At 54.2% G+C, this 26,602-nt stretch overlaps 1 protein-coding gene across 1 annotated transcript in view; it reads right to left on the bottom strand.

Moving 5' to 3' along the window:
• Positions 1–24,508, bottom strand: part of LOC138734934 (histone-lysine N-methyltransferase 2B-like) — a gene marked incomplete at its 3' end in the record, with an annotated part of 42,552 nt that extends 18,044 nt beyond the window's left edge. The window contains exons 1-11 of the mRNA XM_069882757.1: positions 24,434–24,508; positions 20,981–21,031; positions 20,766–20,903; positions 19,384–19,697; positions 18,207–18,262; positions 13,063–13,248; positions 12,049–12,143; positions 7,483–7,578; positions 5,948–6,061; positions 1,274–1,414; positions 527–617 (exon numbers count right to left, since the gene is read on the bottom strand). Of these exons, the coding sequence (XP_069738858.1) occupies positions 527–617; positions 1,274–1,414; positions 5,948–6,061; positions 7,483–7,578; positions 12,049–12,143; positions 13,063–13,248; positions 18,207–18,262; positions 19,384–19,697; positions 20,766–20,903; positions 20,981–21,031; positions 24,434–24,508 (1,357 nt within the window). The remainder of the gene's footprint in view (positions 1–526; positions 618–1,273; positions 1,415–5,947; positions 6,062–7,482; positions 7,579–12,048; positions 12,144–13,062; positions 13,249–18,206; positions 18,263–19,383; positions 19,698–20,765; positions 20,904–20,980; positions 21,032–24,433) is intronic.
• Positions 24,509–26,602: the final 2,094 nt, after the last annotated feature.

Below are 26,602 nucleotides of genomic sequence, written 5' to 3' on the forward strand. Positions count from 1 at the left end.
GCAATAAAGGGGGTTTAGGGGTAATAAAGAGGGTTTATGGGGCAAAAAAGGGGTTTATGGGGCAATAAAGGGGGTTATGGGGCAATAAAGGGGTTTATGGGGCAAAAAAGGGGTTTATGGGGCAATAAAAGGGGTTTATGGGGCAATAAAAGGGGGTTATGGGGCAATAAAGGGGGTTTAGGGGTAATAAAGAGGGTTTATGGGGCAAAAAAGGGGTTTATGGGGCAATAAAGGGGGTTATGGGGCAATAAAGGGGTTTATGGGGCAAAAAAGGGGTTTATGGGGCAATAAAAGGGGTTTATGGGGCAATAAAAGGGGGTTTATGGGGCAATAAAGGGGGTTATGGGGCAATAAAAGGGGGTTTTGGGGCAATAAAGGGGGGTTGGGGGCAATAAAGGGGGTCTGGGGGCCATTGGGGGGCAATAAGGGGGAAAATAAAGGTTGGGGGGGTAATTAAGGGGGTAATTAGGGGTCGAGGGGGTAATTAGGGGTGGGGGGGCAATTGGGGGGGGCAATTAGGCCTCACCCAGGCGCGGGGGGGGGGCGCGGGGGGGGGCGCCGGGGCCCAGGCAGCCCGGGTGGAAGCAGCGGCGGCAGCGGGAGCACTCCAGCAGCGGCTGCACCAGTACACACCAGTATAAACCAGTATAAACCAGTATAGACCAGTATAGACCAGTATAAACCAGTATAAACCAGTATGGATCAGGGGAACCCACCCCCCACCCTCCAATGATGCCCAAGCCCCGCCCCCAAACCCCTCTGGCCCCCACTAAGAGCATCCAGGGGCCTCCCAGTATAAACCAGTAAGGACCAATATGGACCAGTATGGACCAGTATAAACCAGTATCAAAAGTCCCCTCTGCCCCCCAGGTCCCCATTGACCCCCAAGGCCCCATTGACCCCATTGACCCCAAGGCCCCATTGATCCCATTGATCCCATTGACCCCCAAGGCCCCATTGATCCCATTGATCCCATTGACCCCCAAGGCCCCATTGATCCCATTGATCCCATTGACCCCCAAGGCCCCATTGATCCCATTGACTCCATTGACCCCCAAGGCCCCATTGATCCCATTGACCCCATTGACCCCCAAGGCCCCATTGATCCCATTGACTCCATTGACCCCCAAGGCCCCATTGATCCCATTGACCCCCAAGGCCCCATTGATCCCATTGACCCCCAAGGCCCCATTGATCCCATCACCCCCCAAGTCCCCAAGTCCCCATTGACCCCATTGCCCCCCCCAGCCCCCCGTGCCCCCCCGTCCCCCACCCTGTGCGGGGTCCCCCTGCGTGCGCAGGCCTGACAGGCCTTGCAGCGGCGGCAGCTCCAGCGCTCGCCCCGCGCCGGCGCCTCCTCGGCCCCGAGGCAGAAGGCGTGGAAGGGCTGGCAGCACACCTGGCACAGCACCAGCTGCGGGGAGAGAAAGGCAAAGGGGGGGGTCAGGACCCCGAAAAGGAAACCAAACCTCACAAAAATAGCCCCAAACCAGCAAAAAACCTCCCCGGAACGGCCAAAAACGCCAAAAAAATAGCCCCAAAACGCAAAAAAATAGCCCAAAACGTCAAAAAAACAGCTAAAACCTCATAAAAATAGCACAAAACCTCCCCAAATCAGCCCAAAACATTCAAAAAATAACCTAAAACCTTCCAAAAAGAACCTAAAATCTTCCAGAAATAGACAAAAGCCTTCAAAAAATAGGTAAAACCTCACAAAAACAGCCCAAAACATTCAAAAGTAGCTAAAACCTTACAAAAATAGCTAAAATTATCCAAAAATAGCCCTAAAGCTCACAAAAATAGCACAAAACCTCCCCAAATCAGCCCTAAACGTTCAAAAAATAACCTAAAACCTTCCAAAAATAACCTAAATCTTCCAAAATAGCCCAAAACCTCACAAAAATAGCCTAAAACCTCACAAAAGCAGCATAAAACCTCCCCCAAATGGCCAAAAACTCCAAAAAATAGCCCCAAAACTCAAAAAAATAGCCCAAAACGTCAAAAAAACAGCTAAAACCTCACAAAAATAGCCCAAAATGTTCAAAAAATAACCTAAAACCTTCCAAAACAGCCTAAAGTCTTCCAAAAATAGCCCAAAACCTTCTAATAATAGCTAAAACCTCACAAAAATAACCAAAAACTTTCCAAAAACAGACCAAAACCTCCCCAAACCACCAAAAAACCTCCCCAAACCACAAAAATCTCCCTAAAACAGCCCAAAACCTTTGAAAAATAGCCCAAAGCCTCTCAAAAATAGCTAAAACCTTCCAAAAATAGTAAAAATCATAAAAATAGCCCCAAATCTCCAAGAAATAGCTAAAACCTTCCAAAACTAGCCAAAAATCTACCAAAAATAGCCAAAAATCTTCTCAAAATAGCCAAAAACTCCCCAAAACAGCCCCTAAACCATCAAAAAACACCCAAAACTGCCTCAAAATCACGTAGAACCCCGCGAAAAACACTCCAAATCACACAGAACCCCTCGAAAAACACCCAAATCGCTGGAAAAACCCTCAAAACGGCTCCAAAAACACGTAGAATCCAGCCAAAAATCCTCAAATAATGGTAAAAACACCCCAAAATGCCACAAAACCATCAAAAACCACCCAAAACAGCCCCAAAACCATCGAAAAACACCCAAAACGGCCCCAAAATCATCTAGAAACCCTTGAAAAACACTCAAAACCACGCAGAACCCCTCCAAAAACACCCATATCCCTGGAAAAACCCTCAAAACGGCTCCAAAAACACGTAGAAACCGTCCAAAAACTCTCAAATCACGGTAAAAACACCCAAAACAGCCCCAAAACCATTGAAAAACACCCAAAATGGCCCCAAAATCATGTACAACCCCGCGAAAAACACTCAAAATCGCACAGAACCCCTCAAAAAGCACCCAAATCGCTGGAAAAACCCTCAAAATGGCTCCAAAAACACGTAGAATCCAGCCAAAAATTCTCAAATAATGGTAAAAACACTCAAAACAGCCCTAAAACCATCGAAAAACACCCAAAACGACCCCAAAATCATCTAGAAACCCTTGAAAAACACTCAAAACCACGCAGAAACCATCGAAAAACACCCAAATCGCTGGAAAAACCCTCAAAACGGCTCCAAAAACACGTAGAATCCAGCCAAAAATTCTCAAATCATGGTAAAAACACCCAAAACAGCCCCAAAACCATCGAAAACCACCCAAAACGACCCCAAAACCATTGAAAAACACCCAAAACGGCCTCAAAATCATCTAGAAACCCTTGAAAAACACTCAAAATCACGCAGAAACCATCGAACAACGCCCAAATTACTGGAAAACCCCTCAAAACGGCTCCAAAACCACGTAGATTCCATCAAAAAATTCTCAAATAATGGTAAAAACACCCAAAACAGCCCCAAAACCATCAAAAAACACCCAAAACGGCCCCAAAATCACGTAGAACCCCGCGAAAAACACTCAAAATCACGTAGAACCCCTCAAAAAACACCCAAATCACCGGAAAACCCCTCAAAACGGCTCCAAAACAACGTAGAATCCAGCCAAAAACTCTCAAAATTCAGAAAACTCCTCGAAAAGCCCCCAAATCGCCTGAAAAACCCTCAAAACCCACATGAAAAGTTGTAGAATCCGTCGAAAAACCCCAAAATCACCTAAAAAGCTCAAATTTGCTCCATTTTAGGGGGGTTTGAGGAGTTTTTGCTTCTTTTTAGGGAGGTTTTGGGGGGTTTCAAGAGTTTTTTGGTGTTTCTGGGAGATTTTTCGGTGTTTTGATTAGTTTTTTTTGCGTTTCGGGGAGGTTTTTTGCATTTTGGGGAGATTTTTTGGTGTTTCGATGAGATTTTTTGGCGTTTCGGGGAGTTTTTTTGCATTTTGGGGAGATTTTTCGGTATTTTGATGAGATTTTTTGACGTTTCGGGGAGTTTTTTTGCGTTTTGGGCAGATTTTTTGGTGTTTTGATGAGTTTTTTTGACGTTTCGGGGAGATTTTTTGGTGTTTCGATGAGTTTTTTTGGCGTTTCAGGGAGTTTTTTTGCGTTTTGGGGAGATTTTTTTGTGTTTTGATGAGTTTTTTGGTGTTTCAGGGCGATTTTTTAGTGTTTTGATGAGTTTTTTTGGCGTTTCAGGGAGATTTTTTGGTGTTTCGATGAGTTTTTTTGGCGTTTCGGGGAGTTTTTTGCGTTTTGGGGAGATTTTTTTGTGTTTCAATGAGTTTTTTTGTGTTTTGGGGAGATTTTTTTGTGTTTCGATGAGTTTTTTTGACGTTTTGGGGAGATTTTTTAGTGTTTTGATGAGTTTTTTTGGCGTTTTGGGGAGATTTTTTAGTGTTTAGATAAGTGTTTTTGGCGTTTCAGGGAGATTTTTTTGTGTTTTGATGAGTTTTTTGGTGTTTCGGGGAGATTTTTTGGCGTTTCGGGGAGATATTTTGGTGTTTCAATGAGTTTTTTGACATTTCAGGGAGATTTTTTGGGGTTTCGGGGAGTTTTTTTGGCATTTCGATGAGTTTTTTGGCGTTTCCGGGGGATTTTTTTGTGGTTTGATGAGTTTTTGGTGTTTTGGGGAGATTTTTTGGCATTTCGGGGACATTTTTTTGTGTTTTGATGAGTTTTTGTGCTGTTTCAGGGAGTTTTTTGGCGTTTCGGGGAGTTTTTCTGAATTTCAGAGACGTCTGTGGCTCTTTTCAAGAGATTTTGAGCTTTTTTAGGAGGTTCTGATAATTTAGGAGAGATTTTTTGACCCATTTTGGAAGGTTTGGGGAGGTTTTTTGGAGATTTTTGCAGATTTTTGTGATTTGTGTGACGTTTAGGGCTATTTTGGGGGGGTTTTTTATTATTTTTTGATGGGTTTGGTGGTTTTTTTGGAGTTTTTGGATGGTTTTGGGGCTGTTTCGGGTGTTTTTACCACAATTTGAGAATTTTTGGATGGATTCTACGAGTTTTTGGAACCGTTTTGAGAGTTTTTCCAGCGATTTGGGTGTTTTTCGAGGGGTTCTGCGTGATTTTGGGGCCGTTTCGAGTGTTTTTCAAGGATTTTGTGCCATTTTAGGGTATTTTATAGCGATTTGATTGATTCTGGATGCGTTCTACATGGTTTTGGGGCAGTTTTGGGTGTTATTCGATGGTTTTGTGGCATTTTGGGTTGTTTTATAGCAATTTGAGAGTTTTTGGCTGGATTCTACGAGTTTTTGGAGCCGTTTTGAGGGTTTTTCCAGCAATTTGGGTGTTTTTCGAGGGGTTCTGTGTGATTTTGAGTGTTTTTCGAGGGGTTCTACATGATTTTGGGGCCGTTTTGAGCGTTTTTCAATGGTTTTGTGCCATTTTGGGGCATTTTATAGCGATTTGATTGATTTTGGATGCGTTCTATATGATTTTGGGGCAGTTTTGCGTGTTTTTCGATGGTTTCAGGGCATTTTGGGGTGTTTTATAGCAATTTAAGAGTTTTTGGATGGATTCTACGTGTTTTTGGAGCCATTTTGAGAGTTTTTCTGGCGATTTGGGTGGTTTTGGAGTGATTTTGAGTGTTTTTGGACAGGTTCTACATGATTTTGGGGCCATTTTGGGTGTTTTTCAATGGTTTTGTGCCATTTGGGGGCATTTTATAGCGATTTGATTGATTTTGGATGCATTCTACATAATTTTGGCCCAATTTTGAGTGTTTTTCAACGGTTTTGGGTCAGTTTGGGTTATTTTTACAGCGACTCGGCTGTTTTCAGGCAGGTTTTGCATATTTTTGGGGCCATTTTCTCTATTTTTCAAGCCCTTTTCCCCATTTTCCGCATCGTTTCGGGTCATTTGGAGCGTTTTTTACAACATTTTGAGCAGTTTTCAGCATCTCTGTGTGTTTCTGGGGCTGTTTTCGAACGGCTCGGGGGGTTTTTTAGGGGGTTTTGGGGTTCCCGAGGCTCGCTGGGGGTCCCCGAGGTGGGGGGGGGGCCCGTTTTTGGGGTGCAGACCTGGTGGAGGCCTTTGCTGGCGCAGAGCAGGCAGACGAGGGGCGCGGTGACGGGGACGGAGGAGACGATGCTGAGTCCTCCCATGAGCCACACGTTGTCCAGGGCGCAGTCCTCCTGCGGGGCAACCACAGAGTTGGGGAAGGGGCAGAGGGGACCCACGAGGGGGCTCTCTAGCAATAGGGATGGGGGGCAGCTCTATGGTTGGGGAGAGCGATGGAGGAGGCAGAAGGGACCCAGGAGGGGGCGCTCGTGCCCACATGGCCCCATAGAGATCAATGCGGACTCTATGGTTGGGGAGGAGGCGCTCTAGCAATAGGGATGGGGGCAGCTCTGTGGTTGGGGAGAGCGATGGAGGAGGCAGAAGGGACCCAGGAGGGGGCGCTCGTGCCCACACACACCCCCATAGAGATCAATGGGGACTCTATGGTTGGGGAGGAGGCGCTCTAGCAATAGGGATGGGGGGCAGCTCTATGGTTGGGGAGAGCAATGGAGGAGGCAGAAGGGACCCTGGAGGGGGCGCTCGTGCCCACACACACCCCCATAGAGATCAATGGGGACTCTATGGTTGGGGAGGAGGCGCTCTAGCAATAGGGATGGGGGGCAGCTCTATGGTTGGGGAGAGCAATGGAGGAGGCAGAAGAGACACAATAGGAGACGCTCTCTCCCACAGTCTCCCATACAGATCAATGGGGACTCTATGGTTGGGGAGGGGGCGCTCTAGGGGTACGGAGGAGGCAGCTCTATGGTTGGAGATTGGGAGCTTCAAGGGACAGGGGGGTTCTGGGGGTTCCTGGGGGGGTTTGGGGTGCGGGGGGGGGTCCTGGGGGAGTTTTGAGGGGTTTTGGGGGTCCGGGGGGGGGTCCGGGGGGGGGGCTTGGGGTGCAAGGGGGGGTTCCAGAGGGGTTTTGGGGGTCCGGGGTGGGGTTTTGGGGTGCAGGGGGGGGTCCTGGGGAGGTTTTGGGGTCCTGGGGGGGTTTTGGGGGTCCTGAGGGGGTCTGGGGGGGAGGTTTGGGGTGCAGTGGGGTGTCCTGGAGGGGTTTTGAGGTGAAAGGGGGGGTCCTGGGGGTCCGGGGGGGGTCTGGGGGAGTTTTTGGGGTGCAGGGGGGGGTCCTGGATGGGGTTTGGGGTCCTTGGGGGGATCCTGTAGGGGGTTTGGGGGTCCAGGGGGGGTCCAGGGGGGGGTTGGGGTAGAGAGGGGGGTCTTGGAGGGATTTTGGGGTCCTGGGGGGGGTCTTGGGGAGGTTTTGGGGGTCCTGAGGGGGTCCGGGAGGGGGTTGGGGTGCGGGGGGGGTCCAGGAGGGGTTTTGGGGTCCTGGGGGGGTTCCTGGGGGGGGTTTGGGGTGCAGGGGGGGATCCTGGAGGGGTTTTGGGGTCCTGGGGGGGCGTCCTGGGGGGGGTCCTGGGGTGGGTTTTGGGGGTCCAGGGGCTGTTTTGGGGTGCAGGGGGGGTCCTGGAGGGATTTTGGGGGTCCTGAGGGGGTCCGGGGGGGTTTTGGGGTGCAGGGGGGGGTCCTGGGGGGGTTTTGGGGTCCCCACCTTGAAGTCGACGCGGAGGCGATGAACCCCGTCACTGGGCCAGGCCCCCCCCCAGCCGTTCTGGGGGGGCTCCAGCGCCCCGGGGGGGCCCCACTCCTGGGGGGGGGCAAAAAGGGGGGGTTAGAGAATATGGGGGGGCAAAAAAGGGGGGTAAAACCAATTTCTGGGCTTTTTTCCCAATTTTTGAGGCTTTTTTCCTAATTTTAGGGCTTTTTTCTCAATTTTGGGGCTTTTTTCTCCTCAATTTTGGGCTTTTTTCCCCATTTTGGGGGGCTTTTTTCCCAATTTTTGGGGCTTTTTTCCCAATTTTTGGGCTTTTTTCCCAATTTCTTGGGCTTTTTTCCTCATTTTTGGGCTTTTCTCACAATTTTTGGGCTTTTTTCCCCATTTTGGGGGCTTTTTTCCCCCTCAATTTTTGGGTTTTTTCCCAATTTTTGGAGTTTTTTCCCAATTTTGGGGGCTTTTTTCCCCATTTTGGGGGCTTTTTTCTCAATTTTTGGGTTTTTTCCCAATTTTTGGGTTTTTTTCCCAATTTTGGGACTTTTTTCCCCAACTTTTGGACTTTTTTCCCAATTTTTTGGGGTTTTTTTCCTCATTTTTGGGCTTTTCTCCCAATTTTTGGGCTTTTTTCCCCATTTTTTGGGCTTTTTTCCCCCCCTCAATTTTGGGGCTTTTTTCCCTATTTTTGGGCTTTTTCCCTATTTTTGGGCTTTTTTTCCCAACTTGGGGGCTTTTTTCTCAATTTTTGGGTTTTTTCCCAATTTTTGGGGTTTTTTCCCAATTTTGGGGGCTTTTTTCCCAATTTTGGGGCTTTTTTCCCCAACTTTTGGGCTTTTTTCCCAATTTTTTGGGGTTTTTTTCCTCATTTTTGGGCTTTTCTCCCCATTTTTTGGGCTTTTTTCCCCCTCAATTTTGGGGCTTTTTTCCCAATTTTTGGGGTTTTTTTCCCAGTTTTTGTGCTTTTTTTCCCAGTTTTTGGGGCTTTTTTCCCAATATTTGGGCTTTTTTCCCAATTTTGGGCTTTTTCCCCAATTTTGGGGCTTTTTTTCACCTCAATTCTGAGCTTTTTTTCCCAATTTTTTTGCTTTTTACCCAATTTTTGGGCTTTTCTCCCAATTTTTGGGCTTTTTCCTCATTTTGGGGGGCTTTTTTTCTCAATTTTTGGGCTTTTTCCCCAATTTTGGGGCTTTTTTTCACCTCAATTCTGAGCTTTTTTCCCAATTTTTTTGCTTTTTACCCAATTTTTGGCCTTTTCTCCCAATTTTTGGGCTTTTTCCTCATTTTGGGGGGCTTTTTTTCTCAATTTTTGAGCTATTTCCTCATTTTGGGAGGCTTTTTTCCTCATTTTTGGGGCTTTTTCCCCATTTGGGGTTTTTTTTCCCTAATTTTGAGGCTTTTTTCTCAATTTTGAGGCTTTTTTCTCAATTTTGGGGCTTTTTTCCCCATTTTTCGGGGTTTTTTCCCCATTTTTGTGGATTTTTTCCCCACTTTTAGGGCTTTTTTCCTCATTTTTAGAGCTTTTTCCCCATTTGGGGGGCTTTTGTCCTCATTTTTCGAGTTTTTTTCCCAATTTTGGGGCTTTTTTCCAAATTTGGGGGCTTTTTTCCTCATTTTTGGTGCTTTTTTCCCAATTATCGAGCTTTTTCCTCATTTTTGGGGCTTTTTCTCTCAATTTTGGGGCTTTTTCCCCATTTGGGGGGCTCTTTTCCTCATTTTGGGGGCTTTTTTCTCAATTTTTGGGCTTTTTTATCAATTTTAGGACTTTTTTTCTCCTCAATTTGGGGCTTTTTTTCCCAATTTTTAGGCTTTCTCCTCATTTTTGGGGCTTTTTCCCTCAATTTTTGGGCTTTTTTCCCAATTTTGGGGCTTTTTTTCCATTTTTTGTAATTTTTCCCAATTTTGGGGCTTTTCCCCTCATTTTTGGGGCTTCTTTCCTCAATTTTGGGGCTTTTTCCCCATTTGGGGGGCTCTTTTCCTCATTTTGGGGGCTTTTTCCTCAATTTTTGGGCTTTTTTATCAATTTTTGGGTTTTTTTATCAATTTTGGGGCTTTTTTATCAATTTTGGAGTTTTTTTCCTCATTTGGGGGGCTTTTTTCCCATTTTTTGGGCTTTTTCCTCATTTTTGGGTTTTTTTTCCTGAATTTTGTGGCTTTTTCCCTATTTGAGGGGCTCTTTTCCTCATTTTTTATGCTTTTTTCTCAATTTGGGGGTTTTTTTCCCCATTTTGGGGGCTTTTTCCCCAATTTTTGGGCTTTTTTCCTCATTTTTGGGGCTTTTTTTCTCAAATTTTGGGCTTTTTGCCCATTTGGGGGGCTTTTTCCCTCAATTTTTTTGGCTTTATCCCCATTTGAGGGGCTCTTTTCCCCATTTTTTGTGCTTTTTTCCCCAATTTTTGGGCTTTTTTCCTCCTTTTTGGGGCTTTTCTCTCAATTTTTGGGCTTTTCCCCCATTTGGGGGGTTTTTCCCTCATTTGGGGCTTTTTCCCTGCATTTTTGGGGCTTTTTTCCCCATTTTGGGGGCTTTTTTCTCAATTTTTGTACTTTTTTCCCAATTTGGGGGCTTTTTCCCTCATTTTTGGGGCTTTTTTCCCCGTTTTGGGGGCTTTTTTCTCAATTTTTGTACTTTTTTCCCAATTTTTGGGCTTTTTCCTCATTTTTGGGGTGTCTTTTCTCAATTTTTGGGGCTTTTCCCCCATTTAGGGGGCTCTTTTCCTCATTTTTTGAGCTTTTTTCCTCATTTATTGAGCTTTTTTCCTCATTTGAGGCTTTTTTCTGCATTTTGGGGGCTTTTTCCCCCATTTTGGGGGCTTTTTTCCTCATTTTTGGGGCTTTTTTCTCAATTTTTGGGCTTTTTTATCAATTTGGGGGCTTTTTTCCTCCTCAATTTGGGGCTTTTTTCCCAATTTTTGGGTTTTTTCCCCAATTTTTGCGCTTTTTCCCCGATTTTCGAGCTTTTTCCTCATTTTTGGGGCTTTTTTTCCTCAATTTTCGAGCTTTTTCCTCGTTTTTGGGGCTTTTTTCTCAATTTTTGGGGCTTTTTTTCCTCAATTTTTGAGCTTTTTCCTCGTTTTTGGGGCTTTTTTCTCAATTTTTGGTCTTTTTTATCAATTTGGGGGCTTTTTTCCTCATTTTTGGGGCTTTTTTCCCAATTTTTGGGGGCTTTTTTCCCCATTTTTTGCGCTTTTTTCCCTATTTTGGGGCTTTTTCCCTCATTTTTGGGGCGTCTTTTCTCAATTTTTGGGGCTTCCCCCCCATTTAGGGGGCTCTTTTCCTCATTTTTTGAGCTTTTTTCCTCATTTGAAGCTTTTTTCTGCATTTTGGGGGCTTTTTCCCCCATTTTGGGGGCTTTTTTCCTCATTTTTGGGGCTTTTTTCTCAATTTTTGGGCTTTTTTATCAATTTGGGGGCTTTTTTCCTCCTCAATTTGGGGCTTTTTTCCCAATTTTTGGGTTTTTTCCCCAATTTTTGCGCTTTTTCCCCGATTTTCGAGCTTTTTCCTCATTTTTGGGGCTTTTTTTCCTCAATTTTCGAGCTTTTTCCTCGTTTTTGGGGCTTTTTTCTCAATTTTTGGGGCTTTTTTTCCTCAATTTTTGAGCTTTTTCCTCGTTTTTGGGGCTTTTTTCTCAATTTTTGGTCTTTTTTATCAATTTGGGGGCTTTTTTCCTCATTTTTGGGGCTTTTTTCCCAATTTTTGGGGGCTTTTTTCCCCATTTTTTGCGCTTTTTTCCCTATTTTGGGGCTTTTTCCCTCATTTTTGGGGCGTCTTTTCTCAATTTTTGGGGCTTCCCCCCCATTTAGGGGGCTCTTTTCCTCATTTTTTGAGCTTTTTTCCTCATTTGAAGCTTTTTTCTGCATTTTGGGGGCTTTTTCCCCCATTTTGGGGGCTTTTTTCCTCATTTTTGGGGCTTTTTTCTCAATTTTTGGGCTTTTTTATCAATTTGGGGGCTTTTTTCCTCCTCAATTTGGGGCTTTTTTCCCAATTTTTGGGTTTTTTCCCCAATTTTTGCGCTTTTTCCCCGATTTTCGAGCTTTTTCCTCATTTTTGGGGCTTTTTTTCCTCAATTTTTGAGCTTTTTCCTCGTTTTTGGGGCTTTTTTCTCAATTTTTGGGGCTTTTTTTCCTCAATTTTCGAGCTTTTTCCTCGTTTTGGGGGCTTTTTTCTCCATTTTTGGTCTTTTTTATCAATTTGGGGGCTTTTTTCCTTCTCAATTTGCGGCTTTTTTCCCAATTTTGGGGTTTTTTTCCCCAATTTTTGCGCTTTTTTCCCAATTTTTGGGCTTTTTCCCTCATTTTTGGGGCTTTTTTCCTCAATTTTTGGGGCTTTCCCCCCATTTAGGGGGCTCTTTTCCTCATTTTTTGAGCTTTTTTCCTCATTTGAGGCTTTTTTCTGCATTTTGGGGGCTTTTTTCCCCATTTTGGGGGCTTTTTTCCTCAATTTTGGGGCTTTTTTTCCTCATTTTTGGGGCTTTTTCCCTCATTTTTTGGGCTTTTTTCCCCCTTTAGTCGCCCCCCCGATGTCCCCAACCCCCCGCGATGTCCCCAAGCCCCCTCAGGGGGGTCCCCAGACCTTGGTCCCGCGGCGCCGGGCTCGCAGCTGCAGGAGGGGCTGCAGGGGGGCTCGGCGAGGCCGGGACGGGGGGGGCGGCTCCTCCGGGGGGGGCCCTGGGGACACGGGGACACTCAGGGGACACGCGGGGGGGACCCCCGAGTCACCCCTGTCCCCATGTCCCCCTGTCCCCCTGTCCCCATGTCCCCCTGTCCCCCTGTCCCGCTGTCCCCATATCCTGCTGTCCCCATATCCCCACATCCCCCTGTCCCCCCCATATCCCCCCCCGTCCCCATGTCCCCCTGTCCCCGTCCCCCTGTCCTCATATCCCCCCGTCCCCCTGTCCCCCTGTCCCCATGTCCCTGTGTCCTCCATGTCCCCCTGTCCCCCTGTCCCCATATCCCCCTGTCCCCCTGTCCCCCTGTCCCCGTCCCCCTGTCCTCATATCCCCATGTCCCCCTGTCCCCCTGTCCCCATGTCCCCCTGTCCCCATATCCCCCTGTCCCCATATCCCCCTGTCCCCCTGTCCCCCTGTCCCCGTGTCCCCCTGTCCCCCTGTCCTCATATCCCCCTGTCCCCGTGTCCCCCTGTCCCCCTGTCCCCGTGTCCCCCTGTCCCCCTGTCCCCCTGTCCTCATATCCCCATGTCCCCCTGTCCCCGTGTCCCCCTGTCCCCCTGTCCCCGTGTCCCCATGTCCCCCTGTCCCCGTGTCCCCCTGTCCCCCTGTCCCCCTGTCCCCATATCCCCGTCCCCCTGTCCCCCTGTCCCCGTGTCCCCCTGTCCCCATATCCCCCTGTCCCCCTGTCCCCATATCCCCCTGTCCCCATGTCCCCCTGTCCCCATATCCCCCTGTCCCCATGTCCCCCTGTTCCCCTGTCCCCATGTCCCCCTGTCCCCATGTCCCCCTGTCCCCATGTCCCCCTGTCCCCATATCTCCCTGTCCCCCTGTCCCCATCCCCCCCGATGTCCCCCACCCCGTCCCCATGTCCCCCCCCCCCGTCCCCGTGTCCCCCCCCCGTCCCCGTGTCCCCTCACCGTCGCCGTGTCCCCCGCTGTCCCCGTCCCCGGGGGTCCCGAGCCAGCGCCTCCCCGAGCGCCGCGGGGCGTCCGCCCCCCCCGGGTCCCCCCCCGGGTCCCCCATGTCCCCCGACGTGTCCCCCGCTGTCCCCTCGTCCCCCGACTCCTCCGACTCCCACGGCGTCGAGCGGGGGGGGCAGCGGCCTGGGGGGACAAAAAGAAGGGGGGTCAGGGGACATCGGGGGGGGGACGACACACTGGGGCGGGGGGTGGCATCCAGCATGTCCCCAGGGTCCCCCTCGGACCCCCCCATGTCCCCAAGTGCCCCACCATGTCCCCAAGCCCCCCCCATGTCCCCAGGTTCACCTCCCCATGTCCCCTCCAATGTCCCCTCTCTGCTCCCCCTTGTCCCCAAGCCCCCCCCATGTCCCCAAGCCCCCCCCATGTCCCCAGGTCCCCTCCCCAGGTCCCCTCCCAGTCCCCTCTCTGCTCCCCCATGTCCCCAAGTGCCCCCCCCTTGTCCCCAAGCCCCCCCCATGTCCCCAGGTCCCCTCCCCAGGTCCCCTCCCAGTCCCCTCTCTGCTCCCCCATGTCCCCAAGTGCCCCCCCCATGTCCCCAACCCCCCCCCATGTCCCCAAGCCCCCCTCCATGTCCCCTCCCAGTCCCCTCTCTGCTCCCCCTTGTCCCCAGGTCCCCTCCCCATGTCCCCAACCCCCCCCCATGTCCCCAAGCCCCCCCCCATGTCCCCTCCCAGTCCCCTCTCTGCTCCCCCTTGTCCCCAAGTGCCCCCCCCATGTCCCCAACCCCCCCCATGTCCCCAGGTCCCCCCCCCATGTCCCCTCCCAGTCCCCTCTCTGCTCCCCCTTGTCCCCAGGTCCCCTCCCCATGTCCCCAACCCCCCCCCATGTCCCCAAGTCCCCTCCCCAGGTCCCCTCCCAGTCCCCTCTCTGCTCCCCCTTGTCCCCTGGTCCCCTCCCCATGTCCCCAACCCCCCCCCATGTCCCCAGGTCCCCTCCCCATGTCCCCTCCCAGTCCCCTCTCTGCTCCCCCTTGTCCCCAGGTCCCCTCCCCATGTCCCCAAGCCCCCCCCATGTCCCCAGGTCCCCTCCCCATGTCCCCACGTCCACTCCCCGTGTCCCCAAGCCCCCCCCCATGTCCCCAAGTGCCCCCCCCATGTCCCCAAGCCCCCCCCCGTCCCCAGGTCCCCTCCCCAGGTCCCCTCCCAGTCCCCCTCTGCTCCCCCTTGTCCCCAAGTGCCCCCCCCCATGTCCCCACGACCCCCCCATGTCCCCACGTCCCCTCCATGTCCCCAGGTCCCGTCCCCAGGTCCCCTCCCAGTCCCCTCTCTGCTCCCCCTTGTCCCCAAGCCCCCCCCCATGTCCCCATGTCCCCTCTCTGCTCCCCCTTGTCCCCAGGTCCACTCCCCGTGTCCCCAAGCCCCCCCCCATGTCCCCAAGTGCCCCCCCCCATGTCCCCAACCCCCCCCCCGTCCCCATGTCCCCTCCCCAGGTCCCCTCCCAGTCCCCTCTCTGCTCCCCCATGTCCCCAAGTGCCCCCCCCATGTCCCCAAGCCCCCCCCATGTCCCCAGGTCCCCTCCCCAGGTCCCCTCTCTGCTCCCCCTTGTCCCCAGGTCCCCTCCCCATGTCCCCAACACCCCCCATGTCCCCAAGCCCCCCCCCATGTCCCCTCCCAGTCCCCTCTCTGCTCCCCCTTGTCCCCTGGTCCCCTCCCCATGTCCCCAAGCCCCCCCCATGTCCCCTCCCCATGTCCCCTCCCAGTCCCCTCTCTGCCCCCCCATGTCCCCAAGTGCCCCCCCCACGTCCCCAAGTGCGCCCCCCATGTCCCCAGGTCCCCTCCCCATGTCCCCTCCGAGTCCCCTCTCTGCCCCCCCATGTCCCCAAGTGCCCCCCCCATGTCCCCAACCCCCCCCCATGTCCCCAGGTCCCCTCCCCATGTCCCCTCCCAGTCCCCTCTCTGCCCCCCCATGTCCCCAAGTGCCCCCCCCACGTCCCCAAGTGCCCCCCCCATGTCCCCAACCCCCCCCCATGTCCCCAGGTCCCCTCCCCATGTCCCCTCCCAGTCCCCTCTCTGCCCCCCCATGTCCCCAAGTGCCCCCCCCATGTCCCCAAGTGCCCCCCCCGTGTCCCCAAGCCCCCCCCGTGTCCCCAGGTCCCCTCCCCATGTCCCCTCCCAGTCCCCTCTCTGCTCCCCCTTGTCCCCACGTCCCCTCCCCATGTCCCCAAGCCCCCCCATGTCCCCAGGTCCCCTCCCCAGGTCCCCTCTCTGCTCCCCCTTGTCCCCTGGTCCCCTCCCCATGTCCCCAAGCCCCCCCCATGTCCCCTCCCCATGTCCCCTCCCCAGGTCCCCTCCCAGTCCCCTCTCTGCTCCCCCATGTCCCCAAGTGCCCCCCCCACGTCCCCAAGCCCCCTCCCCATGTCCCCAACCCCCCCCCATGTCCCCAAGCCCCCCCCCATGTCCCCTCCCAGTCCCCTCTCTGCTCCCCCATGTCCCCAAGTGCCCCCCCATGTCCCCAAGCCCCCTCCCCATGTCCCCAAGACCCCCCATGTCCCCATGTCCCCAAGTGCCCCCCCCATGTCCCCAAGCCCCCTCCCCATGTCCCCAAGCCCCCCCCATGTCCCCATGTCCCCTCCCAGTCCCCTCTCTGCTCCCCCATGTCCCCAAGTGCCCCACCATGTCCCCACATCCCCCCACCATGTCCCCAAGCCCCCTCCCCATGTCCCCAAGCCCCCCCGCCATGTCCCCACACCCCCTCCATGTCCCCAAGCCCCCCCCATGTCCCCACATCCCCCCCCCATGTCCCCAGGTCCCCTCCCCAGGTCCCCTCCCAGTCCCCTCTGCTCCCCCTTGTCCCCAAGTGCCCCCCCCCATGTCCCCACGACCCCCCCATGTCCCCACGTCCCCTCCATGTCCCCAGGTCCCGTCCCCAGGTCCCCTCCCAGTCCCCTCTCTGCTCCCCCTTGTCCCCAAGCCCCCCCCCATGTCCCCATGTCCCCTCTCTGCTCCCCCTTGTCCCCAGGTCCCCTCCCCATGTCCCCAACCCCCCCCCCGTGTCCCCAAGCCCCCCCCCATGTCCCCAACCCCCCCCCCCGTCCCCATGTCCCCTCCCCAGGTCCCCTCCCAGCCCCCTCCCTGCTCCCCCTTGTCCCCAATTCCCCCCCCCCGCCGTGTCCCCAAATGTCCCCAAGCCCCCTCGGTGTCCCCTTTCGCCCCTCCCACGTCCCCCCCCCCCCGTCCCCTTTTGCCCCCCCCCTACCTCTGTCCCTCTGTCCCTCTGTCCCTCTGTCCCTCTGTCCCCACTTGGGGACCATGTGGCCGGGGGGGGGAGGGGACAGAGAGGGGAGGGGACACCTGGGGGGGGGAGGGGACACCTGGGGGGGAGGGGTCACCTGGGCCCTAGTGCCCCACAGGGCCCCCTATAGGTCCCTATAGGTCCCCAGAGCCCCCTGGGTGCCTATAGCTCCCTATGGGCCCTATAGCTCCGTACGGGCCCTATAGAACCCCCTGGCTCCCTATAGGCCCTATAGTTCTCTAGGGGCTCCTATAGAACCCCACTAACCCCCATAGCCCCTATAGACCCCCACAGCTTCCTAGGAGCCCTATAGAACCCCACTAACCCCCATAGCCCCTATAGACCCCCACAGCTTCCTAGGAGCCCTATAGAACCCCACTAACCCCCATAGCCCCTATAGACTCCCACAGCTTCCTAGAAGCCCTATAGAACCCCATTAACCCCCATAACCCCTATAGACCCCCACAGCTTCCTAAGAGCCCTATAGAACCCCATTAACCCCCATAGCCCCTATAGACTCCCACAGCTTCCTAGGAGCCCTATAGAACCCCATAGCCCCTATAGACCCCCACAGCTTCCTAAGAGCCCTATAGAACCCCACTAACCCCCATAGCCCCTATAGACCCCCACAGCTTCCTAGGAGCCCTATAGAACCCCATTAACCCCCACAGCCCCTATAGACCCCCACAGCTTCCTAGGAGCCCTATAGAACCCCACTAACCCCCATAGCCCCTATAGACCCCCACAGCTTCCTAGGAGCCCTATAGAACCCCATAGCCCCTATAGACCCCCACAGCTTCCTAGGAGCCCTATAGAACCCCATTAACCCCCATAGCCCCTATAGACCCCCCACAGCTTCCTAAGAGCCCTATAGAACCCCACTAACCCCCATAGCCCCTATAGACCCCCACAGCTTCCTAGGAGCCCTATAGGACCCCATAGCCCCTATAGACCCCCACAGCTTCCTAGGAGCCCTATAGAACCCCACTAACCCCCACAGCCCCTATAGACCCCCACAGCTTCCTAGGAGCCCTATGGAACCCCCACAGCCCCTATAGACCCCCACAGCTTCCTATGAGCCCTATAGAACCCCACTAACCCCCATAGCCCCTATAGACACCGACAGCTTCCTAGGAGCCCTATAGAACCCCATTAACCCCCATAGCCCCTATAGACCCCCACAGCTTCCTAGGAGCCCTATAGAACCCCATTAACCCCCACAGCCCCTATAGACACCGACAGCTTCCTAGGAGCCCTATAGAACCCCATAGCCCCTATAGACCCCCACAGCTTCCTAGGAGCCCTATAGAACCCCACTAACCCCCACAGCCCCTATAGACCCCCACAGCTTCCTAGGAGCCCTATAGAACCCCACTAACCCCCATAGCCCCTATAGACCCCCACAGCTTCCTAGGAGCCCTATAGAACCCCATTAACCCCCATAGCCCCTATAGACCCCCCACAGCTTCCTAAGAGCCCTATAGAACCCCACTAACCCCCACAGCCCCTATAGACGCCCACAGCTTCCTATGAGCCCTATAGAACCCCATAGCCCCTATACACCCCCCCTCCGACTCCCTACAGATCCCATAGCCCCCAGCAGCCCCCTATGGGCCCTATTGAACCCTATAGCCCCCCCACTAGCTCCCTAGAGCCCACACAGAACCCTATAGATCCCATAGCTCCCTAGAGCTCCTATAGACGCTAATGACTCTTTCTCCAACCCCTATAGCCCCTAAAGGGCTCCTATAGCCCCCACAGGGCTCCTATAGCCCCCAGACGGTCCCTATAGCCCCCCCAGGTCCCCTATAGCCCCCCCAGGTCCCCTATAGCCCCTATAGGTTCCCCACCTTTCCGCGCCAGCCGCTCCATCTTCCTCGCTTCGATCTTATCACATTTGCGATACCTGGAATTGAAAAGAAAAAGGGGGGGGGGGGGGCACAGAATCAGGGGGTTTGCGGGGGGGTCAGCGGGATTTGGGGGTCCAAAAGGGGGTTTTGGGGGTCCCAGGGGTCTGGGGGGGGTCCCTAAATTTTTTTTGGGGGGGAAAAGTTTGGGGGGGCAGGAGGGTTTGGGGGGGAAAAAGGGGTTTGGGGGGGCCCAGGGGAAGGGGGTGGATGGAGGGGTTCGGGGGGGGGGGGAGTGGTTTTTGGGGTGATTTCTAGGGATTTTGGGGTTCCCCCCGGGGATTTTGGGGTTCTCAGGGATTTGGGGGGGTCCCTAGATGGTGGGGGTGTCGCAAGGGTTGGGGGGGACCCCGATTTTAGGGGGAGAAAAGGGATTTTTGGGGGGACTCAAGGAGGAAACTCGGGCACTGAGGGGAGAGGGTTGGATGGAGGGGTTTTGGGGGGGGTGAGTGGTTTTTGGGGTGATTTCTCGGGATTTTGGGGTCCCTCCCGGGGGTTTTGGGGTTCTCAGGGATTTGGGGGAGTCCCTAGATTGTGGGGGTGTCACAAGGGTTGGGGGGGACCCCGATTTTGGGGGTGAAATGGGGTTTTGGGGACACTCAAGGAGGGAACTCGGGCACTGAGGGGAGTGGGTTCGCCTCAGGGGTTCGGGGGGGGGCAGTGGTTTTTGGGGTGATTTCTCGGGATTTTGGGGTCCCTCCCGGGGGTTTTGGGGTTCTCAGGGATTTGAAGGGGTCCCTAGATTGTGGGGGTGTCGCAAGGGTTGGGGGGGACCCCAATTTTAGGGGGAGAAAAGGGATTTTGGGGGGACTCAAGGAGGGAACTCGGGCACTGAGGGGAGTGGATTCGCCTCAGGGGTTCGGGGGGGGCAGTGGTTTTTGGGGTGATTTCTCGGGATTTTGGGGGTCCCTCCCGGGGATTTTGGGGTTCTCAGGGATTTGGGGGGGTCCCTAGATTGTGGGGGTGTCGCAAGGGTTGGGGGGGACCCCGATTTTGGGGGGGAATCAAGGCGGGAATTCATGCACCAAGTGGGACCCAGGGGAGAGGGTTGGATGGAGGGGTTCGGGGGGGGGGCAGTGTTTTTTGGGGTGATTTCTCGGGATTTTGGGGTTCCCCTCACACGCAGCACTGCTTCTTGGTGTTGGGCCCCCCGAACTTGCGTTTGTCGCGGCAGTTGGGGCAGTGGGCGCAGTCCTGGAGGCGCCGGCAGCCCCGGCAGCGGCCGCAGCGAGCCTGGCGGTTCTTGCGGGGAGGGGGGCGAGACGGGGGGACCCCGAGACCGCCCCCCCCGGACCCCGAGTCCCCGAAGCCACCGGAGGGGACACCGGCGCCAGCCTCCGCGTCCCCAAAGCCACCGGAGGGGACGCCGGGGCGAGGGCGCTTCCCGCGGCCGCCCTCGGCCTCCGAGGCCGACGAGGTTTCTGGGGGGGGGGGGGGGGGGGCAGTGGGGTCACCCCCATGCCCCCCCCCCACATCCCTCCCATGTCCCCATGTCCCCCTGTCCCCATATCCCCGTGTCCCTGTGTCCCCATGTCCCCCCCGTCCCCATGTCCCCCCGTCCCAATGTCCCTTTGTCCCCATGTCCCCTCCATGTCCCCCCCATGTCCATCACCCCCAATCCCCATGTCCCCATATCCCCAATGTCCCCCCATGTCCCCAATATCCCCCTGTCCCCCTGTCCCCATATCCCCGTCCCCATGTCCCAATGTCCCCATGTCCCCCCATGTCTCCCCAATGTTCCCATGTCCCCATGTCCCCTCCATGTCCCCCCATGTCCCCATATCCCCCTGTCCCCATATCCCCCTGTTCCCCTGTCCCCATGTCCCCCTGTCCCCATGTCCCCTTGTCCCCCCATGTCCCCCCTGTCTGCAATGCCCCCTTGTCCCCAATGTCCCCTCATATCCCCCCATGTCCCCCTGTTCCCATATCCCCATGTCCCCTCATGTCCCCCCATGTCCCCCCCTGTCCCTATATCCCCCTGTCCCCATGTCCCCCTGTCCCCATATCCCCATGTCCCCCTGTCCCCATATCCCCATGTCCCCATATCCCCCTGTCCCCATATCCCCCTGTCCCCATGTCCCCCTGTCCCCATGTCCCCCTGTCCCCATATCCCCCTGTCCCCCTGTCCCCATATCCCCCTGTCCCCATGTCCCCCTGTCCCCATGTCCCCCTGTCCCCATATCCCCATGTCCCCCTGTCCCCATATCCCCCTGTCCCCCTGTCCCCCTGTCCCCACGTCCCCACGTCCCCATGTCCCCCTGTCCCCATGTCCCCCTGTCCCCATATCCCCATATCCCCATGTCCCCATATCCCCCTGTCCCCCTGTCCCCATATCCCCCTGTCCCCATATCCCCATATCCCCATGTCCCCCTGTCCCCCTGTCCCCCTGTCCCCATATCCCCCTGTCCCCATATCCCCATATCCCCATGTCCCCCTGTCCCCAATGTCCCCCCATATCCCCCTGTCCCCATATCCCCCTGTCCCCCCCGCTGTCCCCGGTACCTTCGTGGGGGACGCGGGCCGGGGGGTCCCCGTGGGGGGGGGGAGGGCGCTGAGGCGGGGGACGCTCTCGGGGACGGTGGCCCTGGCCTGGCCGAGAGCCACCGCCGCGTGACGACAAACGTGCTTGATCCGGGGACCCTGGGGACACGGGGACGTGGGGACACTGGGGGGGGGGGACATTGAGGGGGACACGATGGGGGGGTCACAGCACCCACCTGAGGGTCCCCATGGCCCCCCCCGGGCTCCTCGGCTTCTTCCTCTGCTGCCTGTTGGGGGGGAGAGAGGGGTGAGAGCTGGGGGGGGGGACCCCAAAATCCCACAAATTCACCCCAAAATGGGACCCCAGAGCCCCCAAATCCCCCAAAATGCGACCCCAAACCCCCCAAAATGGGATCCCGGAGCCCCCAAATCCTCCGAAATCCCCTCAAAATGGGGTCGCAGGCACCTAAAGTCCCCAAATCCCCCCAAAATGTGATCCCAAACACCCCAAAATCCCACAGATTCACCCCAAAATGGGACCCCAGAGCCCCCAAACCCCCAAAACGTGACCCCAAACCCCCCAAAATGGGATCCCGGAGCCCCCAAATCCTCCGAAATCCCCTCAAAATGGGGTCGCAGGCACCTAAAGTCCCCAAATCCCCCAAAACATGATCCCAAAGCCCCAAAATCCCACAAATTCACCCCAAAATGGGATCCCAGAGCCCCCAAACCCCCAAAATGTGACCCCAAACCCCCCAAAATGGGATCCCGGGGCCCCCAAATCCTCCGAAATCCCCTCAAAATGGGGTCGCAGGCACCTAAAGTCCCCAAATCCCCCCAAAATGTGATCCCAGAGCCCCAAAATCCCACAAATTCACCCCAAAATGGGGTCCCAGAGCCCCCCAAACCCCCAAAACGCGACCCCAAACCCCCCAAAATGGGATCCCGGGGCCCCCAAATCCTCCGAAATCCCCTCAAAATGGGGTCGCAGGCACCTAAAGTCCCCAAATCCCCCCAAAATGTGATCCCAGAGCCCCAAAATCCCACAAATTCACCCCAAAATGGGGTCCCAGAGCCCCCCAAACCCCCAAAACGCGACCCCAAACCCCCCAAAATGGGATCCCGGGGCCCCCAAATCCTCTGAAATCCCCTCAAAATGGGGTCGCAGGCACCTAAAGTCCCCAAAACCCCCCAAAATGTGATCCCAAAGCCCCAAAATCCCACAAATTCACCCCAAAATGGGATCCCAGAGCCCCCCAAACCCCCAAAACGCGACCCCAAACCCCCCAAAATGGGATCCCGGAGCCCCCAAATCCTCCGAAATCCCCTCAAAATGGGGTCGCAGGCACCTAAAGTCCCCAAATCCCCCAAAACGTGATCCCAAACACCCCAAAATCCCACAAATTCACCCCAAAATGGGATCCCAGAGCCCCCAAAACCCCCTAAATCGGGGTCCCAGGGACCCCAAACCCCCCAAAATGGGATCCCGGAGCCCCCAAATCCTCCGAAATCCCCTCAAAATGGGGTCGCAGGCACCTAAAGTCCCCAAATCCCCCCAAAATGTGATCCCAAACACCCCAAAATCCCACAGATTCACCCCAAAATGGGACCCCAGAGCCCCCAAACCCCCAAAATGCGACCCCAAACCCCCCAAAATGGGATCCCGGAGCCCCAAATCCTCCGAAATCCCCTCAAAATGGGGTCGCAGGCACCTAAAGTCCCCAAAATCCCCAAAATTGACCCCAAAACGGGGTCCCAGAGCCCCAAAATCCCCCTGAATCGGGCTCACACGGACCTAATGTCCCCAAATCCCCCCAAACCGGGACCCCAGAGCCCCAAAATTGGGTCCCAGCACCCCAAAACCCCCCAAAACCCCCAAACCCCCTAAATTCCCCTTGAAACTTTCTTTTTTCCCCTTTTTTCTCCTTTTTTCCCCCTTTTTCCTCCTTTTTTCCCCCTTTTTCCTCCTTTTTTCCTCTTTTACCTCCTTTTTCCCCCCTTTTCCTTTTTTCCCCTTTTCCCTTCCTTTTTTCCCCGTTTCCCTTCTTTTTTCTCCCTTTTCCTTCTTTTTTCCCCCTTTTCCCCCTTTTCCCCTTCCTTTTCCCCCCTTTTCCCCTTCCTTTTTCCCCTTTTCCCTTCCTTTTCCCCCTTCTTTTCCCCCTTTCCCTTCCTTTTTCCCCCTTTTCCCTTCCTTTTCCCCCTTTTCCCTTCCTTTTTCCCCTTTTCCCTTCCTTTTCCCCCTTTTCCCTTCCTTTTCCCCCCTTTTCCCTTCCTTTTCCCCCTTTTCCCTTCCTTTTCCCCCTTTTCCCTTCCTTTCCCCCTTTTCCCTCCCTTTTCCCCCTTTTCCCTCCCTTTTCCCTTCCTTTTTCCCCCTTTCCCTTCCTTTTTTTCCCCTTTTCCCTTCCTTTTCCCTCCCTTTTTCCCCCTTTTCCCTTCCTTTTTTCCCCCTTTTCCTTTTTTTCCCCTTTTCCCCCCTTTTTCCTTCCTTTTTCCCCTTTTTCCTTCTTTTTTTCCTTTTTTCTTCTTTTTTCTCCTTTTTCCTCCTTTTTTCCCCTTTTCCTCCTTTTTTCCCCCTTTTTCCTTCTTTTTCTCCTTTTTCCTTCTCTTTTTCCCCCTTTTCCTCCTTTTTTCCCTTTTTCCTTCTGTTTTCCCCCTTTTCCTTCCTTTTTTCCCCCTTTTCCTTCCTTTTTTCCCCCTTTTCCTTCCTTTTTTCCCCCTTTTCCTTCCTTTTTTCCCCCTTTTCCTTCCTTTTTTCCCCCTTTTCCTTCCTTTTTTCCCCCTTTTCCTTCCTTTTTTCCCCTTTTCCCTTCCTTTTTTCCCCCTTTTCCTTCCTTTTTTCCCCCTTTTCCTTCCTTTTTTCCCCCTTTTCCTTCCTTTTTTCCCCTTTTCCCTTCCTTTTCCCCCCTTTTCCCTCCCTTTTTCCCCCTTTTCCCTTCCTTTTTTCCCCCTTTTCCTTTTTCCCCCTTTTCCTTTTTTTCCCCTTTTTCCCCTTTTCCCCCTTTTTCCTTCCTTTTTCCCCTTTTTCCTTCTTTTTTTCCTTTTTTCTCCTTTTTTCCCCTTTTTCCTCCTTTTTTCCCCTTTTTCCTCCTTTTTTTCCCCTTTTTCCTCCTTTTTTCCCCCTTTTCCTCCTTTTTTCCCTTTTTCCTTCTGTTTTCCCCCTTTTCCTTCCTTTTTTCCCCCTTTTCCTTCCTTTTTTCCCCTTTTCCCTTCCTTTTCCCCCTTTTCCCTCCCTTTTTCCCCCTTTTCCCTTCCTTTTTTCCCCCTTTTCCTTTTTCCCCCTTTTCCTTCCTTTTTCCCCTTTTTCCCCTTTTCCCCCTTTTTCCTTCCTTTTTCCCCTTTTTCCTTCTTTTTTTCCTTTTTTCTCCTTTTTTCCCCTTTTTCCTCCTTTTTTCCCCTTTTCCTCCTTTTTTCCCCCTTTTTCCTTCTTTTTCTCCTTTTTCCTTCTCTTTTTCCCCCTTTTCCTCCTTTTTTCCCTTTTTCCTTCTGTTTTCCCCCTTTTCCTTCCTTTTTTCCCCCTTTTCCTTCCTTTTTCCCCCTTTTCCTTCTATTTCCCCGTTTTCCTTCTATTTCCCCTTTTCTCCTTCTTTTTTCCTCTTTTTCTTTCTCTTTTTTCCCTTTTCTTTCCCCTTTCCCCTTCCTTTTCCCCCCTTTCCCCTTCCTTTTCCCCTTCCCCTTCCTTTTCCGGGTACCTGGGGGGGGCAGCGCCTCTCGATCAGCCCCAGCTGGTCCTTGGCGCGGCTCAGGAGGCTGTAGACACGGGCCATGTCCCCAACGGTGACGTCGGTGACGCCCTCGGTGCCATCGGTGACGTCCTCGGTGCCGCCCTCGGCGCCGTCCCCCCCCTCCGAGACGAACGGCGGCAGCACCAGGTGGTTCGCGGGGACAGACGGACGCGGCTCGACGTTGGGGACGTTGGGGACGTCACCGCGCAGCGACTGGTAGAGGCGCAGATGAGCCGGGCCCGGCGTGAAGCGAGGGGCGCGAAGCAGAGGGGGACGGGGCCCCCCTGTCCCCAAAGCCACCTCGGTGGCCCCAAAATTGACCTCGGTGGCCCCAAAATTGACCTTGGTGGCCCCAAAATGGACCTCGGTGGCACCAAAATTGACCTCGGTGGCACCAAAATGGACCCCGGCGGCTTTGGGAGGCGCCAAAGGGGACCCCAAGGCCACCACGGTGTCCCCGAGGGCCACCACGGCGTCGCCCAGGGCCACCACGGCCTTGAGGGTGACGGCGGCGTCACCCACCGGCACCAACGGGGCGCTGGAGGCCACCAAATCAGCTCGAGAGGCCACCAGAGGGTCTCCAGAGGCCACCAAAGGGTCTTTAAATGCCACCAAACCATCTCCAGATGCCACCAAATCTCTAGATGTCACCAAAGGGTCTCTAGACGCCACCAAACCATCTCCAGATGCCACCAAGGGGTCTCCAGATGTCACCAAAGGGCTTCTAGATGCCACCAAACCATCTCCAGATGCCACCAAACCATCTCCAGATGCCACCAAGGGGTCTCTAGATGCCACCAAACCATCTCCCGATGCCACCAAGAGGTCTCCAGATGTCACTAAGGGATCTCTAGATGCCACCAAACGTTCTCTAGATGCCACCAAGGGGTCTCCAGGTGTCACCAAAGAACCTCTAGATGCCACCAAGGGGTCTCCAGATGCCACCAAGGGGTCTTTAGATGCCACCAAGGGGTCTTTAGATGCCACCAAACGATCTCTAGGCATCACCAAGGAGTCTCCAGATGTCACGAAGGGATCTCCAGACGTCACTAAAGGATCTTCAGATGCCACCAAACGATCTCTAGATGTCACCAAGGAGCCTCCAGATGCCACCAAATCCCTAGATGCCACCAAGGGGTCTCCAGGTGCCACCAGACAATCTCCAGAAGCCACTAAAGGATGTTCGGATGCCACCAAACAATCCCTAGATGCCACCAAGGGGCTTCCAGATGCCACCAAAGGGTGTTTAGATGCCACCAAGGGGTCTCCAGGTGCCACCAAAGGCTCTTTAGATGCCACCAAACGATCTCCAGATGCCAGCGGGACTCGAGATGCCACCAAGGGGTTTCCAGATGCCACCAAATGATCTTTAGATGTCACCAAACGACCTCCAGATGCCACCAAACGATCTGTAGATGCCACCAAGGGGTCTCCAGATGCCACCAAAGGGTCTTTAGATGCCACCAAAGGGTCTCCAGATGCCACCAAAGGGTCTTTAGATGCCACCAAGGGGTCTCTAGATGTCATCAAAGGGTCTTTAGATGCCACCAACTGACTTCTAGATGCCACCGAGACTCTAGATGTCACCAAGGAGTCTCCAGATGCCACCAAAGGGTCTTCAGATGCCACCAAACGATCTCCAGATGCCACCAAACGATCTCCAGATGCCACAAAACGATCTCTAGACGTCACCAAGGGGTCTCCAGATGTCATCAAAGGGTCTTTAGATGCCACCGAGACTCTAGATGTCACCAAGGGGCTTCCAGATGCCGCCAAACGATCTCCAGATGCCACCAAAAGGTCTTTAGATGCCACCAAGGGGTCTCCAGATGCCACCAAAGCGTCTTTAGATGCCACCAAACGATCTCTAGATGCCACCAAAGGGTCTTTAGATGCCACCGAGACTCTAGACGTCACCAAGGGCTCTCCAGATGCCACCAAAAGGTCTTTAGATGCCACCAAACGATCTCCAGGTGCCCCCAAGGGCTCTCCAGGTGCCACCGAAGGGTCTTTAGATGCCACCAAACAATCTCTAGATGCCATCAAAGGGTCTTTAGATGCCACCAAGACTCTAGATGTCACCAAGGGGTCTCCAGATGCCACCAAAGGCTCTCCAGATGCCACCAAGGGGTCTTT

Source organism: Phaenicophaeus curvirostris, unplaced genomic scaffold (genome assembly GCF_032191515.1).
Source record: "Phaenicophaeus curvirostris isolate KB17595 unplaced genomic scaffold, BPBGC_Pcur_1.0 scaffold_320, whole genome shotgun sequence".
NCBI lineage: Eukaryota > Metazoa > Chordata > Aves > Cuculiformes > Cuculidae > Phaenicophaeus > Phaenicophaeus curvirostris.